Source organism: Sturnus vulgaris, chromosome 2 (genome assembly GCF_052056855.1).
Source record: "Sturnus vulgaris isolate bStuVul1 chromosome 2, bStuVul1.hap1, whole genome shotgun sequence".
Lineage (NCBI taxonomy): Eukaryota > Metazoa > Chordata > Aves > Passeriformes > Sturnidae > Sturnus > Sturnus vulgaris.
The window spans coordinates 3656877-3676018 of NC_142244.1; the positions used below are offsets into that span (position 1 = coordinate 3656877).

Here is a 19142-nt window from a genome sequence, read left to right on the forward strand (position 1 = left end):
AAATCCTTTTTGTCTTTTGCATCAGCACAGCTTTTTTAATAGTTAACACTTGTATATCCTGGAATGGTGCCACATATCCTAACTCTTCTCTGCCCATTTTATGAGCCCTGCATGTTCCACTTCCATGCCAAAGCTCTGAAGCTGGGGTCTGGTGTGTTCCAAACACATCTTCTAGATATTCATTTCTGAGTGCCACGAGCTTTCTGTTCCTGTAGCTGTCCCATTCTGCTCTTCAGCAGATCTCCATGAATTCAGGAAATAAAGCAAGCTGACACCTCCCCTTCTATCTGTCTATGTAGGATGGCCTTAAGCCAGTTTTTCAATGAACTCTGTGGGCTCTTGATGAGCTTCTTACCATGGCAGGATTTTTCTGCAAAGCTGCCTGGTCATATCCTTTGCATCTTTCAAAGGATGTTTGAATTAAGCCAGGCCTCCTTGTAGTCCTGACCTCATCCCTTGTTCTAACATACTTCAGTTCTGACAACCTAGTTAGACTGGTCATGCATTCATACATGGTCTAGACACCTTTAGTCCATTGTGTTACCTGTGAACATTGAAAAAACAAATTAATTGCATTGTCACATATTTATGAAAAAAATACATTTATGTGGGTATTTTCTTCCAAAATGTAATTTGATTAAAATTGATATCCATACACTGAGTTATTGACACCTACAATTATTATTAATACAGAGAGCAAATTATGATTCTATTTTGTTCAATAATTGCAATAAAAACATGGAAAAAAATCTTCTACATTGAAATAGAAATGGACTTATTCTGTGTATTTTTCATTGTAATGTTGCATTTTGTTCTCAGATTATATGCCTCCAATTATTTTGTCTTTAAAAAATATAGACCACTTGCCAATAAAAAAATGTTCTTTGAAAGAAGAAACCCAAAATGATTCATTAAAATATGTCAAAATAAGCAGTTGGTGATTTTAAAATGAAACATTTCAGAGCTTTTTACACTGCTTCCATGTTTTTCAGCTGTAATTATTTGCTAAATTACATTCATTGGTGTGAACAATTTTGGTCACTTTAAAACTGTACTTTCAGTAACTTTCACAGTAATTGAAAGAAAAAAAACCACCTCTCCCTGCTGTTATAACAATAAAGAATGTAAAAATATTCTCTGCAAAATGGAGCAGGAACAATAGACACAGTCATAACAGCTGAATAGAAACAATATTTCTGTTTCATGAAAGTAATCCAGTAGGCATTTTCCAACCTGTCTGCATTTAACAGTTGTGAGTGGTCTACAGCTATATCTAAAAGCTTTCTAGCACCTCACATAAAACATTTTTTCATCTCCCAGGCTGATGTTCCTCTCTTGCCAAGTTAGAGTCTGCATTTGAGGCCCAAATACAAATCCCTGTATCAGTACTTTAGTGACTTCTCTCTTTATCAGAGCCCATGCTGTCCTCTCTGTCTACTGAAGACGTTTAATGTAATAAACATGATTTGGTAAAGAGGGGTTTACATGTTTCACTTAACTTTTAGTCTTGGGGATTCTCACTCTCACCAGAAATGTCAGTCTTTTTGAAAATGGTGTATACTCCCTTGTGAGAAAATCTGATTTAAATTCACCTACATTTTCTGATTATAACAATAGATTTTGGTGCAATTTCCCAACTCACTGTAATCAAGTCAGATCAGTGCTTCTGTACTGTTAAGATTAACACATAGGCTGAATTCTACACGTGCCAGAGACATTGTTTTGGTCATACCAGGCATATAAAATAAAGCACATGCATAAGTCTTTGCAGGATCAGGTTACTCGTAAGAAAAGTCGCATCTAACACACCTATTTAAATAAATATATTCATACACAGGTAGAAAGACGCAACATATGAGAATGATGACTAGGTTGCAACTATAATTCTATTTTGCATAGAACACAAGAAATGTTCCTCTGGTAACATATAACTAGAAACCATAAATTACTGTCTGTCTTCTACCTCTGTGACCTTAACTTTTAAAAGACATACTTATGTATTACTGGTCAGGGACATATTTAATGGCATAGAGCTCTGCTCATAATACACTAAAATTAAGGACTACAGCATTTTTCCTCCTGGAAAAGGAGTTGTGCAGTACATCATTTACCCTATATTCCACACATACAGTAGAGGGTACAATGTCATCTCTTTATTGACTGAACAGACCACCAAAATCACCTTTTTGGCCAGAGTTCTAACACCCCAGTTCTCATGCAGGGTTCACATCCTTACAAGTGAAGTTAGTTATTAGCACCTCACTTAAGTTGTTTACTTCCCTCATGGGATCCTTATGGGTACAAGTTATTCCTGAGCACATTTTGATTAGACACAAGATGAAAATTTTTCATAGAGAGAATAATCAGCCACTGGGATCCTGCCAGAGACTTCCCAACACTGGACACTTTTAAGATTCAGTTGGGCCATATTTTTCCACACTATGCTTTTGCCAGAAAAGATTGGACCATATGATCTTGGATGTCCCTTCCAAGCCAGAATCCTATGATTCTATGAATCTGATTTCTGAGACTATTAAAAAGAATATTATCAATCATAATACAAATCAGTCTGACCCTGGAGAAGCTTTTTTATCCATTTGTCTTTCTGAGAACTTACAACCTTGATGGAGGTGTCTCATGGAAATTGCATACAACCAACAAACAATACAGCTAAAAATGGCTGCCAGGGTTTAGACTGAGTGTTTTAGATCAGAGTCAGCCAAGAATCCTTGAAAATTTGATGACAATTGGCTACACATCTTTGTTATCAAAATATGAAACTTTTCTGTCCTGGAGAAAATTTGCTTGGTTTCTCATTGAATATCTACATGTTTTTGGGGGCTGTTGGCATTTATGCTTGAACACCGCCTCTCCCCAACAAGATCTGTTAGAATCACTCTGTTACTGATATAACCACAACTGTTTATGCAGTTTATTTAAACTCCATGCTAATAAAAGCATTGCACCATTATATAGTTCATGACAAACCATCCATTCCTGAAGAGTCAGACTTGAGGTGTCAGGTGTTCAGGATGACCAGGACTACCTGCTACTTCTCTGTATTTCTCATTTTACTTACTGTGAGTTTCATTCAATTGATTGCCAGCAGAGAAGAACATAACTGATTAAAAATAAAGAATCACTATAAATAACATAAAATAATAATTGCAATTTGAAACACTAAGTTAAATATCCAGCCCACTCAAGGCTAATGGCAGTAGTCTATAGTGGAACATGTAATCTTCTCTAGAAATGCAGTTCATGAACTGGATGCTGCCCTTCCTAAACATGAAATCATTTACTCGACAGAACTACAAATATTAACAAGCTTTTGTGATCATATTATCATAAACAGGTAAGAAATAAAGAAACTATGAGAAAAAACCCCATGAAATTCCATGCCCTGCAAAGCCATGAGGTAATGGCTTTTTTTGTCATTACTGCCCATGGCAGAGGGATTGGAACTAGGTGATCTGTAAGATTTTTTTACAAGCCAAACCTTTCTATGATTCCATGATTCTGTGATTCTGGGATTCCATGGTAAGAGGCCTGACAGCTCCCATTGCCCCAAAAGTGAATATGGCCACCATTGTGGTGTTTCATGATGGAGTAACTTCAGGAGAAAAATCTGAAAAACAGGATTTGTCAGGCTGGCATCGTTTTTCATGCTCATCAAACTGCTTAGAGAGTTTAGCTGAAGTAAAAAGTGAAACAGCATAGTAGCTGGTGCAAAAAGATCCTGAAACATTTGATAGACGATGTATGTGAGAGAAAGCATTGCTCTGACTGAGAGAGGGAGAATTGCAGCAAAAACCCCAATTTATTTTTGCCATTCTGCCCATTATACTTAGAATTACAGCAGAAAACAAAGAAATAATGGCGTTGTTCCTTTCAAGTGCAAAGTGTGACTGACTGCACTTCATTCTGCTCCATCCCTTCCACAGATTAAAGCCCAAGAGTGACTACTATATTTTCACACCAAAATATAGATACATAAATAAATCACTAAATAAAACTGATCATCTGCTGCAGGACAGATGTTAACAAAACACTTGTGGTACAGAAATGAAATTGATATTAAAAACATTTGCAAACAACTCAATGACTGGCAAGCATCAAAAACCTAGAGATTCATATTTAATGTTGGTACTTTTCTCTAATTCAGATGTATTAAAAAAAGAGACACCATATGCTCAGGGGTGGGAACAGGGTGGATACACTAAAGTGACATTATATAGAAACTATAATAAAATCACTGTTGAAGAATTGATCCCATATGACATGCTGTTGAATGTGCTTGGATGTAAAGGAACTGACAAAACATAAATAATTAAATATATAATTAGGCCTTAAAACTTGATGTTGAAGGATAGTATTAAGGATGCAACTAATTTTATGAGGCATTAGCAGGTGTGAGTTTGTGGGCAGGAGAAATATGTTTTACAGCCTGTATTTCTCAAGGTATTTTCATCTACATGTCACTTCGAGTGAGTTTTCTTTTAAGTGGGTCTGTCTCATTCCTAAAGTCACATAGGAGTGTGTTCTACTAGTCAGGCCTCTATTCCTCCTGGATCGTGTCTGATAAAGGATGACATGAGAAGAAAGTCAGGTGTTTCAGTTACTGCACACCTCATGTAGAATATTCCTTTAAACTGATATATTTCATGTAAGTTGAACAGAGGAATTTGTATTTCTGTTACAGGATGGACTGATTTGGATTACTTAATCCTTTCTGAGTGGATTGCTACAAATTAAGGGAGAAAAACCTCAGGCCTTGTGAACACTTAAATAAGGTGTAGGTGTACCCTAACTCCACCCTCCACCCCCACAAGCTAAAATATTACAAATCCAAACCTCATCTTTGCAGAATCTGAAAACATTTGTGAATTTGGGACAGCTTCCAGAAACTTGCAGAATGTCTCATTCTGGAGGACTGCAACAAGGAAACAGTAAATATTTCTGAAATGAAATACTGATACTTCACATTTAAATTATGCTTTTGTTTAAAAACTGACCTAATTTGAAGGGGTCAGAAACGTGTACAAATGCCAAAAAATTGAGCAATTTTTTTTGGCAAAACTGAAATTACATTTTTTCCTGGATGACCAAATATAAAAATCCACTATTATGTGCTCTTAATCTACTTAGATTTTGTGCTTGTTACATAACGATTTTGATCAGAGGGTGATTTCTACATAAAATAGTTACATAATTGCAATTTAGGTGTAGCAATAATCAATAAAGGCATTTTTTTTTTTTCCTTACAGGTATAAGGCTTTTTGCTTCTTCATAAATGCAGCTTTCTCTTGTATATGGGAATAATTGAAAAGGTGCACATATTTACATAGATGACGACTCCAGCCTCAGTGATGTCTTCATGTGTAGCAGTGTTGTTTCTCTTGGTGTAAAGACACACCTTGGGACACATCTCAGGTTAAAGCAGAGTTTTTGAGGATTTTGGTCTGCTTGTAACAGTGTATATTAAAAAGATGTGAAGAAATGAAGCACTCTTTGTGCACAGAGACTTGTTTTTAAAGTTTAATAAGATTCCTTCAGGTTTTGGGTTTTTTTCCTCGAAGGATCAAAAAGCGTATAGGTACATTCTGGGCTACCCTTTTCAGGCTGAAAGTAGAAGGAGAAATTCAAAATTCAATAATATATGTAAAAGTGTAAAAGTGAAGTGTAAAATCTGTCTAAAATTAATATGCACTCCTCTTTGCCACTCATAGTTTTAAAATACTTGATCTGTATTATGAGATAAAATGTGCTCAAAAATCATTCAGAGACTAAAACCTTCACTTAGTTTCAGGCCAACATCAATTTTTGTAGATACTCAAAAAAGGCAGAACAGAAAATGTAATGTACACAGGCTTCATACAGTAGAAACCTACAGGTATAACAATGTGGCCTTTTATTACTGAACCATGCAATGTTTCAATCTTATGCTGGTTTTTGAAATCACAGAAGATGGTTTCAAGTATGGATGTCAGCAGCAGGAATACAGCATGTTACTGTAGTTACCTTGTGACTTTAGCTTGATGCATCTTTCATACACTACATCTCCAAGCTGTATCCCTAAGGCACAGGCAGGCATAACCTTTGGGTTCATGCACTCCACTTATCACACTGTGGAAAACCTGCTGCATTTAACTATCAATCCACAGAGGAAAAGATGAGGGAAAAGAAGAAAAACAAAGTTACACCATTTTTAGTAGATAAATTCTTGCCAAGATGTGCTCATTTATAAGGGTAAGAATAAGCACTCTCAAGGAAAATGAAAAGACTAAGGGAGGAGCAGTTGAGAAGATGAAGAGAGTAAGTCTTTTTCTTTCTAAAAAGAAGAAAGAGCAAGCTCCTCCAGGGAATTCTAAACCTGCTTCTACTCCCATAATTAAGTGAAGCTAGTGTAACAGTGCAGATACTAAAAATGAATAAATGTTCGCATTAAAATGAATGTTAAAACTCTCTTTTCCTTTTCCTTGAATCAGGAACTAACCTCCTGCTGGGGCTGAGATCATGTCAGTGAATTGGCATAATGAAAATACCATTGCAAAATGTAGGTACGCACTACAAAATTGTGATCTCATTGAGACATATATTTCTTTTTTGGAAGTCATCTTTCTTCTTTTTTGACACTGTAGAAAAGAAGACTGATTTTGGTTATCTCTAGTTGTGAGAGAGCCCTCTGTGAAGACAGCAATAATCCTCCTACAGAGCTGGACCAGGACCATCTTGGATAATCATCCCTCCTCCACCACTGTGCCTCAGGGTCAGCGTCTCTCCCTGGTGCAAGAAAATCAGCCAGACTGTGGAGGTGTCTCCAGCCAGACGCCTGGAGGCGTGTTTGGCCTCTGGAGAGACCAGTGCCAAGGGCAGGGAACTGCAGTATAGGGATGTCCAGCTGGCAGCAAGAAGACTGGCCACACCCTCTGCTGCTGGCTAAGAGTTTTAGGCAGGGAGCAGCCCCAGGGTGAGTGACACCACTTAGCATCCTCCCTCTGCTGCACCAGCTACTCCCCAGATACAGACCAGGGCATCGTCCTTAGGATTTCTTCCCCTCTTTCAAACTTCTGACCACACACCTGCTTTTAAAATGTCAGAGTACCACAGCAAGCTCTCACTCGCTTGTTCTCTCCTTTTCCTCTCTTCTTCACCTATTTCCTTCACTTTTCTCTTTCTTACCTTCCTGTGCTCTTTCTGCTGATCTTAAGTATATAATGCTGGTGCCTAGAAAGGTTGTAGTTTTAGAAAAAAGTATGCAAATTGTGCATCTGTCCAAACAGACACATATGAATCAAGGATGTTTTGTATTTATTAGCATAAAATATCACACTTCGATAAAAATAAAAATAAATAGTTAAAGAAGAAGAAAGAAAGGCAAGAAAACAAGCGTACAGAAGGAGAGCAAAAGACTACAGTAAAGGGAAGCAGAGCAGAAAGAAAACAGGGAAGCATTGTCTTGCAAATATGCTTCTGAGAGGAACCCTGAAGTTTTCTGTTCTCTTTGTCAACGAGGTAAGTGGAGATAGATCTAACTGGAAAGTCTACCATTTCCTCACTTATTGTTTTTTGTCTGCCAGAAATGTACAAGGAATTTACTTAGTTGGCTGTGAGTTTTAAATCTCTTGGCTGAGACAACAGGAATCACAGTTGCACTGCAGATTGGAGAATAGGTACTCCTGATCACGGGTATGAAACACAATGCTGGAGAGTGATTATTGTCAGTAACTGCATTACTCTTTTGTGACAAAAAGCCTGAGGTCTGGAATATTTCTGAGACACATCGAGAGCTTGACCACTCTGTGAGCAAGAGAACCAATTTTCTAGTTGTACTTTGCAATGCAGAAGGAATCAGATACTCATATTTCTCCTTAAAGGGATAGTATTTGATTGAAACAAGATTTAAGTATGTCATCCTTAACAGGATTGGCAAATAGATTTCAAAAATATCATATACCATGCAACTGTATGTATGTTATTCTTGGCTAAGGTTGTTTGTGATTTAAATCAAAATATTATGAAAGATATTTTATGAGGTGACAACACAGATTGTTTTTCATTATACTGAGCAAAGAGTGGGAAACATGAGAATAATCCAGCTTTATAATATATTCCTAATTTTAATCATTTCTGCATAACAGTCATAGACATAACTCATAGGTTATAGAGCATCCTTCCCCCAAAAATTCCTCAGTGTATCCAACAGTATTAAAAACACATTCTACCAGTGGCAAGCCAAACTTGGGGTGTTGTCTGAGCCCTTCCCAAACACATCCATGGATGATCAGAGCAAGGAATCCACCACTGGGTCAGGAAATGCATGCACATAAATACGCAGACCGTGTCCTTTGGTCTTGCTGGCACTGCTGTCAGTCACGCCTGCTGCACAGCCTACAGAGATGCTTTTCCATTGCTCTCTAGACAAGGAATTGGACAGGCACCTTTCTGCATACAGCACAGAAAGCAGTCCCTCGGGCAGCAGTTTTGCTGAGGCACACCCAGAGACAATTACTCTGACTTCAGCTGGAGGGACGATGCTGAAGCACAACCACCTGTTAGCAAATCGCAGAAACTCCGTGCAATAACAGGCTAAATATCTCACCCAGCTGGAAGCACATGAAAAAAAGAGGCAGGTTTTGTTTGGGGTTAGTTTGGTGTGGTTTTATTTTAAAGGGTCATAACGGGTGGTGGTGCACAAGCATCACCAGGGAGGCCCCGTCCCATCCACTGGAATGGAGGAGAGAGTGTTGAGAAAAGCACATTGTTCTGCCACAAATCTATTTGCCCATTCCCACTGAAGTGAATAGCCCTTCATTCCAGGGGGAATTTGTGCCGTCACTTCAAATGTTATGCATATAAGTTAATTTCACAGTGCTTCAGGACTTTGTTTTCAAACTACCAAAAGGGTTAAGAACTGAGAAGGAAACACTTGCCAAACTCCCCGGTCTAAACTAAGGGTAAGGGATTTTTTTTTTCATGGGGGGAAGGGCAGGTGGGTGGACAATGGCCAGAAAGAGAGGGAAATAAAGTACAGTCTTTTGTATTTCTACAGCTCAAAGATGCTTTTGAATAGGAGTGCTGCCAAGTGTGGAAAACCATCTTTTTATGGAAAAAATATGCCAGTGACAACAGATTTACAAGAACTGAGCCAGTGTGTCCTATACGCGTTTATTCCATATTATGCAAGATTAATTGTTTGGAGCATCATGCCTTCAGGAGTGTTCTAAGCATCAGGGAGCCAAATTTAGACTTGATATCATGAAGTCAAATTTCCTTTTGTACCACAAAGTCCCCAGGATGTCTGATTACAACAGTGCTGAATCTGGCAGTGGAAGATGTTACCTACAGACTGGGCACATTTCTGCTTAAATATGACAAATTGCATTTGCTTCCTTAGCCTGCATGAATTGATGTACATAATTTGGTGCTAGACCTTCAAAACATTTTATTTTAAACAGACTTAATGCTTTTTGTTGTCTTGGAATGAGAAGGAATAAAAATATAGCAGATGGCAATTTGAATATACTTGTCACAAATAGGATTTTAAGGTTGCACTCTCAATTACACTATGGCCCCATTATATTTCCTACCCATCCTAAGAATGCCTTAAATTCAGTGTAAATGTAATTATGAAATGTAATTTGTTTCAACTGCTAACTATAAAATGGGATTTATCTATATAGGACTCATCTACACAGGGAAATGGAATAATTACACCCAATTAAAACATCTACCTGGGATGTTACATCAGCAAAGGCATAGCAGTACAAATTATTCTGCTACAATTATGCTCGTTAGTTTTCCTGGATAAAAAGGCTCTTATCATAAATAAAAATGGGTCTCTAATGATTAATTCGGTATTATATTTATCCAGGTTTATTGGCATGGGGGAATACATTGGTTACCATGGAATCAAAAGGCAGAGTCTAACAGCAGAGTAAAGGACCAGGCATCAAAAGTATCAGCAGAGTGAGAAACTCTTAAACAAAAAGGTTTGCCATATGAACATGTCTGTGAACCTTTGGACAGCATCCTGTGTACCACTCGAGTGACCCCACATTCCTAATGCAAATTGGAATGAGAACAGTTTTGCACTAGCTGAGGATTAGACTGGTAAAATTACATTGATTTCATAAAACTTTGAGTCCTTTGAGTTATGGTGGTTTTCACAGCAAAATGTTCCGAAATTTCCAACATCCATCATAGCCAGCAATTTGCTTGTAGTAACTCTTCGCCCGAATTCTGTTTTGTTTCACAATTACAAATTAATGGGGCCAGTTAATTGGCAAACAGTGTGGCTGAAGACCGAATGAACATACTATTGTGAGCATCTGATAAACTTAGCCATGCATATCTTTGAGAGAAACTGTTCTTCATGTCCACTGTCGAAAGAAATCATCAAATATTACATTATTTTGGGGGATCCGCGAAGCACGTTTGCCACAGATGTTTCAGCAGCAAGTATGGTATTTATAGCTATTAAGCATTTTCCTGGAGGTTTTGCAAGGATAGTGCCTCTGAAATGAAAAAGCACACCTAGACTGTAAAGAGACAAGACTCTCAAGCTACTTCTTTTAAAGTTCTGTATTTTGCTGTTGAAAATCTCACCTAGGGATACGTGCACTGACACTGCACCCACAAAACTGACGATCAGCACCGAGATGCAGTAAAGAAACTGCATTTCCTAGAAAAGTCACCTTTACTTTTGTGACCTGGTTACAGACTGCTCTAATTCTGAGACAGCCCTTCGCTGGACTCCTGGGACCTTGGGCAAAGGCACGAATTCCCTCTTCACCTCTCGGGCCACTCTCCCCCGTCAATACTCGCATCGTCGCTCTCCGCCCGTGGCTGGAGCACCATGGCTCCCTGAGGGGCAGCTCTGCCCTCGCCAGTGGCAGCGTTTCCCAGAGCAAAGCTATGTGCTGTGCCACAGCCAAGAATCCCTGTAGGGGATTAGCGTGACAGAAACGCTGCCTGGTGCCCCCGGACCCCCGCCGGCCCCTCTGCGGGGCTGCTCAGGGCCGTATTTGGTATTCCTCGGTGAGCTCTGCACAGGGCTCGCTCTGCTCCCAGATGCTTTCAGACCTTCGGGTCCTGCCGCCTCTCGCGGGCTCGGCACCGCCTCGGAGCCGTGCGCCCCACGCTCCCCGAGCGGCACAAGCCCCGTCGGGAGGAGCTGTGGTAGCGGGGCCCCTGCCCGGCCCCTCGCTGCCCGGCGCACGCTGCGAGCCCCGCACGGGCAGCGAAAGCGATGAGAGGACAACGCCGGGAAAGTTTATTGTTGGCAAAACCACGGGGCAGGGGCTGCAAGCCCGCAGCCAGCGGCCCCAGCGCGGGGTTCCAGCCCAGCGGCCAGCCGCCCCCGCCGACCAGGAACCGTCCCGGGAGCGGCCCCGGCCGGACCTCCCGGCTCCCGGGAATGCTCGCGCCCGGCGCCTGGCAGAGAGGGCTGCGGCCGGTCCCCCGCCGGTCCCCGCCCGGGCCGAGCACTGCTGGCTGGTCCCCAGCCCGTGGGGCAGTGGCCGCCCAGGCCACCCCGGCCCGGCGGCGGGGAGCGGGGGCGGCCGGAGCCTGAGGGGCGGAGGGAGCAGGGCGCGGGTGCCCAGTCCGGCCGGGCGCCCCCGGCCGCGCCCGGGTGCGGGCGGGAGGGGCGGGGCGGGGCGGGGCGGGACGTACCAACAGCCCCCCGGGGGAGGACGCCGTGACGCCCCCTCCCACCAGCCTCCCGCGGCCCTCTCGATACCAACGGGAACCCCCCGATGCGCAGGGCGTGTCTGCAAGTCCCACAGAGCGGGGAGGGAAAGAGGAGGGAGAGGCGACTCGGCCCGGAGCGGGGGAGAGGTGGTGGGGGTCGCGGTGGAGGCGCCTGGCACACGCGTCCCGCTTTCCCCCGGTCCCCCCTCCCTGCGGCGGGTGGTGCGGCCCGCTCAGAGAGGGCGGGAGCGGCGCGCCCCGCCCCGCTCAGTGACACAGGCACCGTGTGGGGAGGCGCCGGCGGCGCGGGCAGCGGGACCGGGCGGGACTGACCGGGCGTCGTAGCGGCGGCGACTGCGAGCCGAGCCCGGAGCATGGCAGGGGCTGGAGCCGCTGCGGAGGCTGCTGCTGGTTTCCCTCCTTCGCCGCCTCCTCCCGCCCGCCGGGAACTTTTCCTAGCGGCTGGTGGCGGTGCCTCCCCCCGGTGGTGGCAGCGGCGGCGGCGGCTGCTGCGTTCGGCAGTGCCTCCCGGGCCGGGGCTGGGGCTGCTGGGGCTGGTTTTCTCTCGTTTCTGCTGCAGTAAGTGGAACTTTTCCCCTTGGCGGACGGGCGAGGGGGCGGGTGGAGGAAGAGGAGGAGAGAAATCCGAGCCCCAGTAGTGCCGGGGGACGCGGCCGAGTTGAGGGAAACTTTGTGTGGCGCCCGGCGGCGGGGAGGGGTGGCGGGGGCTGCCGGCCGCCCTGCGCGGGGGGAACCGGGCCGGACGCGGCCGGGATGGTGGAGGAGGGAGGGATGCGAGGCGGGGTCCGAACCGCAGCCCGCACCGCGGAGACCCACGGGCTCTTTCCCCCGGGAACATCCGCTGCGGCCGCCGCCGGGAGAGCGAGTGTCCCGGGAGGCCAAGTTTCCCTGGCAGTCGGGCTGGGGTGGCCGCGGCCCGGGTGGGGCAGCCGGGGAAGTTTATTCTCCGTGGCCGGGGCTTCCCCCGGCGGACGGCAGGTTATCCGCTGTAATTTCCGTCCTGAGCGGCGGGATTTCGCTTGTTTGCGGGAATTCACGGGCACTTCCCCCCCTTCTCCTTTCCTAACCTTAGAAAGGACAGAAGGATCTTGGTATTGTCCGGGTGCGCCTGGGGGGAGGAATAGTACGCGCTTTGCCTCCGGCGGTATCGGCTCGTTTCGTTGTTCCCTCTCACCGAGGGTGAAACCCGTGCTGGTTTCGGTCACTCGCCGCCGCTGCTGAGGTGGGACCGTGTGCTTGCTGTACATCACCCGCATCCTGAGCAGCTGCTGCCGGCGGCACTGCGGTGCGGGGCCCCGCCGGGCTCGGCGTGACCACCCGCAGGAAAATGCCATCACCCACCCCCCTTCCCGTTCATCTTCCTGTAGGGAACAAACAAGCGATGTAGCAGCTGGAAACTGAGCAGGAATTTAGTTATTTAGTTATGTTGTACTGGATGCGGTGTGGTGTATGTAGTGTCATTTCTTTTTTGCAGCAATGGAAGATGAGAGGGGATAAAAGTAGACTTGGACAAGAGCAAATCGAAAACCCTCATCCTGCCGTTGTACTCCCAATGCAGTAATGAATAGTTGGCAAGGATGTTTTATTATAGGAGACGCCGTGTCCCTTCCTTCTTTAATGAAGGAGGAGCAAGTTAGAGAAGGTAGTCTCTGGAGGTTCATGTGATAAAAATACCCAGGAACGAGCAATCCATGCCGCCGTAAAACACTTGTGTAGTATCTGAGAAATGCTTTCTCAGGGAGGGAGTTGAGGCGCTGTCGGATTGTGCCTCGTGCATGTAATAGTCTCCCCCCTCTGGCAATGATGTAGCTTTCAAAAAGGATGATTGTTACTAAGTTTGTAAATACTGAGAAGGCATCATATTTCCAACTTTAAGGCTTGAATACTTAGTATGGTTGGCAAACTTTTTGCACTAGCACTTTTCTCCCCTCCCTTTGTTCAGAGTTATTTCTGCTCTTTTGCAATTAAAAAAGTGAAGTTGCAGACTTGACATAACCTTGAGAAGCTATTTTTACATCTAAATGTGAAGTTAATAGTAACAGTGAAGCTAAGAGCATCCGTGCCTGGTGTTATACAGCGACTCAACCATTTTAGTCTTGATGAGTGTAATTCAGATGTCAATCTTCCCAGATTCTTTTTTTTGCATAAGTGAACTTGACTGATAACACTTCAGAACATCCGCCAGAAGCGGCAATGTTGTGTTGAAATAATCTTGTTCTTCAAGCACAAGATTTATCATCTCTGGATAAACGGGAAAACTTTAAAAACTGCTATGGATTTTTGGACTCGGAGGTAATCAACAGGGGAAGAGGTTTTTTATCAATATCTTAGGTTTAGTTACCTTTTCACCTTGAAGTTTCCCACAATTGTTTTCATTATTACTGTAACTTGTGACAATGAAGGAAAAATATTATTACTGTGGATCTTGAGTGCTCTCAAATATATTTTAAGTATGTTTACATGCTGACAGAGCCCAAAACTGCTTGTTACTTTTAGTTGCCTTTTTTTCCTGCTACTCAGCCAATTCTGATAATGCTAGCAAAACGAAGATTTGAAAATGGTACCACAAAAAATCCCAACCTTAGTAGGATAAAGTCACTACAAAACCAAATCAATTTTTATCCAGTCATTTTGATTGACCGTTAGAAACAATGATTTATTTGAGCTGTAACTCCTCAGAGAAATATTGCCAAAAACCTCTCAGCACTCACACCAAAAAACTGAAGGGGGCAAGAGAAAATATATAAGGAACCTGGAATAACAGCAACTTTCTATTTTTGAGTAAAAATAGACCTGCTTTAATAAATGCTGCTTCTTTTATGAAAGCAAGACTACTGGCTTCAGGTTATACGTCCAAGTACTTTTTCCCCTTCCCGTCAAACAGTGCACGATGCAACGAAGTGAGAACTAAACTTACATGATCAAACTAGTGTAACCTTGGACTAGGGGACATGCATGGCATCCTTAAGAAGCCTCATCATAACCTTTAATCTAGAAAGTAACTTATTTTGCATTGCAGCAAGTATTTTTCAGCTATGTTGTACATGAGGACCTGTGTGCTACTAAATAATTAATTCCTCATAATACCAGTGCCTCGTTAGTTTGCACACAGTGAAAAGTTTTTTGCAAAATTTTTTTGAATGTAAGCATGAATTAAAAATAAGCAGAACCGTAAAGTGAGGTGAATAGAAAGGAAAGACGTATAAGATGCATTTTTCAGGTATTTTGTTGAAGAAATAATTATTTTTTTTTCAATTTAAATTGGTGGTGTTATGTTAAGCTTCTCAGACAAAGAAGTATGCACATGTCTTCTAAGATTCCAATAATTTATTTTTTTTCTTAAAGGAACCAGGAATACAGAACTCCAGACTAATAGTAGGGCTGGAAGGATTGGGTAGATAATATAAGTGTGCAGTGTACCATATGCAAAAATAATTTAAAAAAAAGAAAATTCGCAAGTAATTATTGACAAGAACAATCTGATGAGAAATGTTTTTACTAATTTTTCGGGTTAAGTCATGGCAAATCAGAATGTCAAGCCAAGCAGGTTACTAACTTGGAAATGAGAAGGTGTAGTAGACTGATAAGAAAGACAATAAAATGTGTTTTTTCTTCATTATATGTTAAATGTTATGTTAATAGTTTAGAAATTGGTGTCTAAATATGCATTTATTTTTTGAAAATGGTATGGAAATAAATGCCCATTTGAACAGGTGTTTGGTGAAGCAATATGACAGCAGTGAAAGAAGGAATTGGAATGCTATAGAAAGGTATTTGAAAAGTTGGAATGAAATAGTGGTGAACCATATACTAGGTTGGGCAGTGTCTGAAACTGCTGTGTGAAGAAACAGAGCAGCTGCACTGGTAAGAACAACTGATAGGAGAGTTTAAATCTGGATTGCTTGATAATTAACAAAAAATTTGTAAAAAGTTGCCAGAAGTTTGTCCGGCTTGTACTCGAGGATAACTTGTTGGAGTATGAGGCGTGATGTTTTAAAAGAATTCTTAGATGTTTCATTGTGGTAAGTCTGCCGTTTTTCAATGTTACTGTTCGACTGTGATGCTTTTGGTGTGTAAGAGCTCCTATATATATGGAAATGAAGTACAATGTTATTTGAGTTAGGATCTGAACGCTTGGAGTATCATGAAAGAATTGTGATGGTTGTTTAGCCACATGTGCTACATAAAAGTTGAACCATTACATGATTTAAACAGTGTTTCTCACCTTCTTAATTTTATGTCATGGAATATGAAAACTGTTTGACAGTGAACAAAAGGTAGCTCTAGCAGAATTTACTTTTTGTGAGATTAGAGAGTCGAGTATCCTGTTTAGAAATATGATCAAATTTAGGTTGCTTTCTTTCTTATCTCTTTTGTGTAGTGTTGCTGACAGGGTGATACTGAGAAATAAAGGACTGTTCTGTAGCAGGAAAAGCAAAAATATGTAACCTTTATAGAGCACTTGTACCAGCTGATTACCCTTCAGGTGCTGGTAGTCGAGCTTTTAAGGTAGGCACAGTCTGATGTAAATTGCATCTGATGTGAGGAGGGAGAAGGCGTTTAGAGTGTGTTTCTTCAGAAAGCAGTGTGTGGGACTAGTGAGTGGAGCACTTGTGGAGTCAAAGGAAAAATAAGTTGGTAACTCTAGAATCAAAAGTCTGAATTTTAATTTGTAGAAACAAAATCCAGAATAAATGAAATTAAGGTAAGAGAAAAATAAAACCTGGTGCACAGAAGATAGTCTTGCTAAGTGCCTGCAGTGCTGTTGGTAAATGTTGTCCTTTTTTAGTGTTGATTTGGTTGTCTGTTGAAGAGCTTTGCATCCGTTGTTACACCATCCTGCTGCTGTGGAGGTGGCCTGCCCTGCTGTTGTGTGGCTGAATTCAGTTTTGTCCAAACTGCTCTTTATCAGAAGGTGTGGCTGCAGACTGCTTGGATTTGAGAGTGCTGAGATTGTGTGTACTCTCTGCTTGTTCTGGAGCCCCTGTGCACTGCCTCTTAAAGGTGGCTCTGTGATGACAGATTGCTTTGCTCCAGCACTGTTTGTGTTTGCACTTCTTGTTTCCAGCTTTGAATGAATGTGTTTTATTGAATGAGGATTATTGGAACTTTGGTTGGTTAGTTGGTTTTTTTACCCTGATGACTTCTGTTTTGATTGGTATGTGGATTGTTATGCAGCAGTTTCTGTCAGGAATTTCCCAAGGCTATAGATAGTTGGAAGTGAGAAACCAGATTTGCTAAGTGAAAAATAGTTATAGGTGCAATTATTTAATTACTATTATTTTGTTATGGCACGTGTTCTTGGGTTTTATGGTCATTAGAGGTAGAGGTATCTATGGTCTTTAAAAGTACCGTTAGCCAAAACTCTTCTGTGTTTCCGTGTTTTCTTTTTGGTAGGGCTAGCCTGTCTAAAACGAGATTTTTGAGCAGTGCATATTTGAAGGGCAGTTGTATTCAGTGCCTCAGAATACATAGGTATCTGAAATACAGTAATGTATTTTTATTGAGCGGATGGAGATGATGACTTTTTGATTAGGCGTGAAATAGATTGATCAAGCTTTCTTGTTAAAGGTAAAGGGGTCATTAGTATTCTTTATTCCTGGTTAGAAAGCAGAAGGATTGCCTGGAAAAGAATATCATCTGAGTATGGAAATCACAAGAAGAGCAGGGTGGAAAGGTGGGAATAGCTGAATGTGGAAAAATGCAAGGAAATATATAATAAGCAAATAGTGACATGTGCAGTAAAGTCTGTGTCAGGGGGAATAATTGTTTCTGTCTCTGTTGTGGGGAGAGATGATGAAACTGTTGGCTGAAAGCTTGTCTTACTCTGCTGGATGTCCTGGATGGTGAAGGTGCAAAGCAGTGTGTTAAAAGGAGGTGGAGGTGTGTATGAGTGAGGCTTCTGAGGGGGCTCATGGAAAATATTTATATTGGTTCTAGAAAATCTGGCCCGTGGTTGCTTATTACACAGCTTAGTACATAAGCTCGTGATGAAGAGAGCTTCAAGGTGTAGCACAACTTCCAAGTCATGGTGAAAACACCAAACCAACTTTTTTGTGTTATCCAATACATGAATGCTTCAGAAGTTGCTTTTCAGGCAATTAACTTTCAGACTTTGGACTATTTCAAATGTGAACCCAAAAATTGGTCTTTCTGTCCATAAGTTAGCAGTAGAAGAAAATTAGCAGCAGGAATGAAAAAAAAAAACTTTAAAGTCTTAAAGCTTCTGTTGATGTCCTCTATCCTTTTGCCTTGTTTTTTCCAAGTGTATGGGAAGGTAAAGTTTAGCATATTATCAAGCTTACTTTCCGTTCAGGTAGTGAAAAGCATTAACAAGCTTCCAGACAATCTTTTATCATAGCTGTATTCATTTGTTCAGTATTTTTGCTACTTTTCAGTTGTTTTTCAAGAAGTATACAGGAGTAAAAGCAATTTTAATTTTTAGTAGTGTAAAATTGCATCCATCTTACTCTCAGTGTGAAGGCTTAGTTGAGTGTAGCTCTTGAGTTGACAGGGATGCTAAGATTATCTGCAGCAGTAGACAGCTCTTGCCCATTTCCCTTCCCACATCAGATTTTCATTATCTGGCATTTAAGATAACGTTATATGTCTACAGGGATTCATTGTTTTCTCCTTTTTCATTAGTTAGGGTTTGTATAACATGATAGCTCTTAAACTAGTCCTGGGATTAGTTTGTATGGAGCAGAATGTTTTCCAAAAGTGACTGTTGTTTTAAATGCTTGGCAGGTGCCAGTACTATCAGCATAATGCAGTGGCATGTGCAAAATTTGGAGTCATTCAAATGGCAATCTCCTGCTAAAGGTGAATAAAGACTAGTCAAGCAGGTCTCCATAGCTGAGATGTGTACGCATGACTAGACAAAAACAACTGAGCTAGTTTGATTTATTTATTGGTTACTTCTGGATTTGTTATTTTTATTAGCCCCTCAGAAGATTACAGATTAGTGGTGGATTTAAGTTTCTCTTACTCCTGCATTGTGTGGGCATTCTTTGCCCACTTCTGTTGCTTTTCTTGCTTGAAATACCACCCATGCTGCATGTGGTGTATTGGTATAAGCTGAAAGCTAATTATTGCTGGGACAAGCAAAACCAAAACCAGCCTATTGGATGAAGAGGTGCTGGAGAAAGAGAATATGAAGAAGTTGACATCAGGTTCAAGATGGGTAACTTAATTTCTTTTCAGTGTATATAATTTGGTAGAGGAATAGTAACTTTAATCAAGTATGAGTTAAATTACATCCAATACCAAGTCACTTCTTAGCAACAGATTAACTTAGGGACCAAGACTTCTAACTCATATATAACTTGGGCATATTTTTTTTTCCCCAAATTCCTTTAATTTCTCCAACATTGTCTGTTAGCCCTTGCCACGATGAATAACTAAGTCTACTAAAGTTGATTGCTAAC

At 41.8% G+C, this 19142-nt stretch overlaps 1 protein-coding gene and 1 long non-coding RNA gene across 5 annotated transcripts in view; both read left to right on the forward strand.

The window, feature by feature from the left end:
• Nucleotides 1-4202: 4202 nt before the first annotated feature.
• Nucleotides 4203-10150, forward strand: LOC148224604 (uncharacterized). The gene is made up of 3 exons (XR_015799579.1): nucleotides 4203-6556; nucleotides 6642-7515; nucleotides 9053-10150. It is a non-coding gene; the product is annotated as an uncharacterized LOC148224604 (long non-coding RNA).
• Nucleotides 10151-11993: 1843 nt separating this feature from the next.
• The window catches only part of NECTIN3 (nectin cell adhesion molecule 3), a 67930-nt gene continuing 60781 nt past the window's right edge, over nucleotides 11994-19142 (forward strand). For 3 of the 4 annotated variants that reach the window (XR_015799581.1, XM_088156844.1, XM_088156830.1), the window contains exon 1: nucleotides 11999-12273. Coding sequence is in view for 3 of the 4 variants with exons in the window: in XM_088156844.1 (XP_088012970.1) it covers nucleotides 12069-12273 (205 nt within the window). In the remaining variant the exon portion in view is untranslated. Of the gene's footprint in view, nucleotides 12274-19142 lie in introns of all 4 variants that reach the window. The other variant, XM_088156840.1, reaches the window with a different exon arrangement.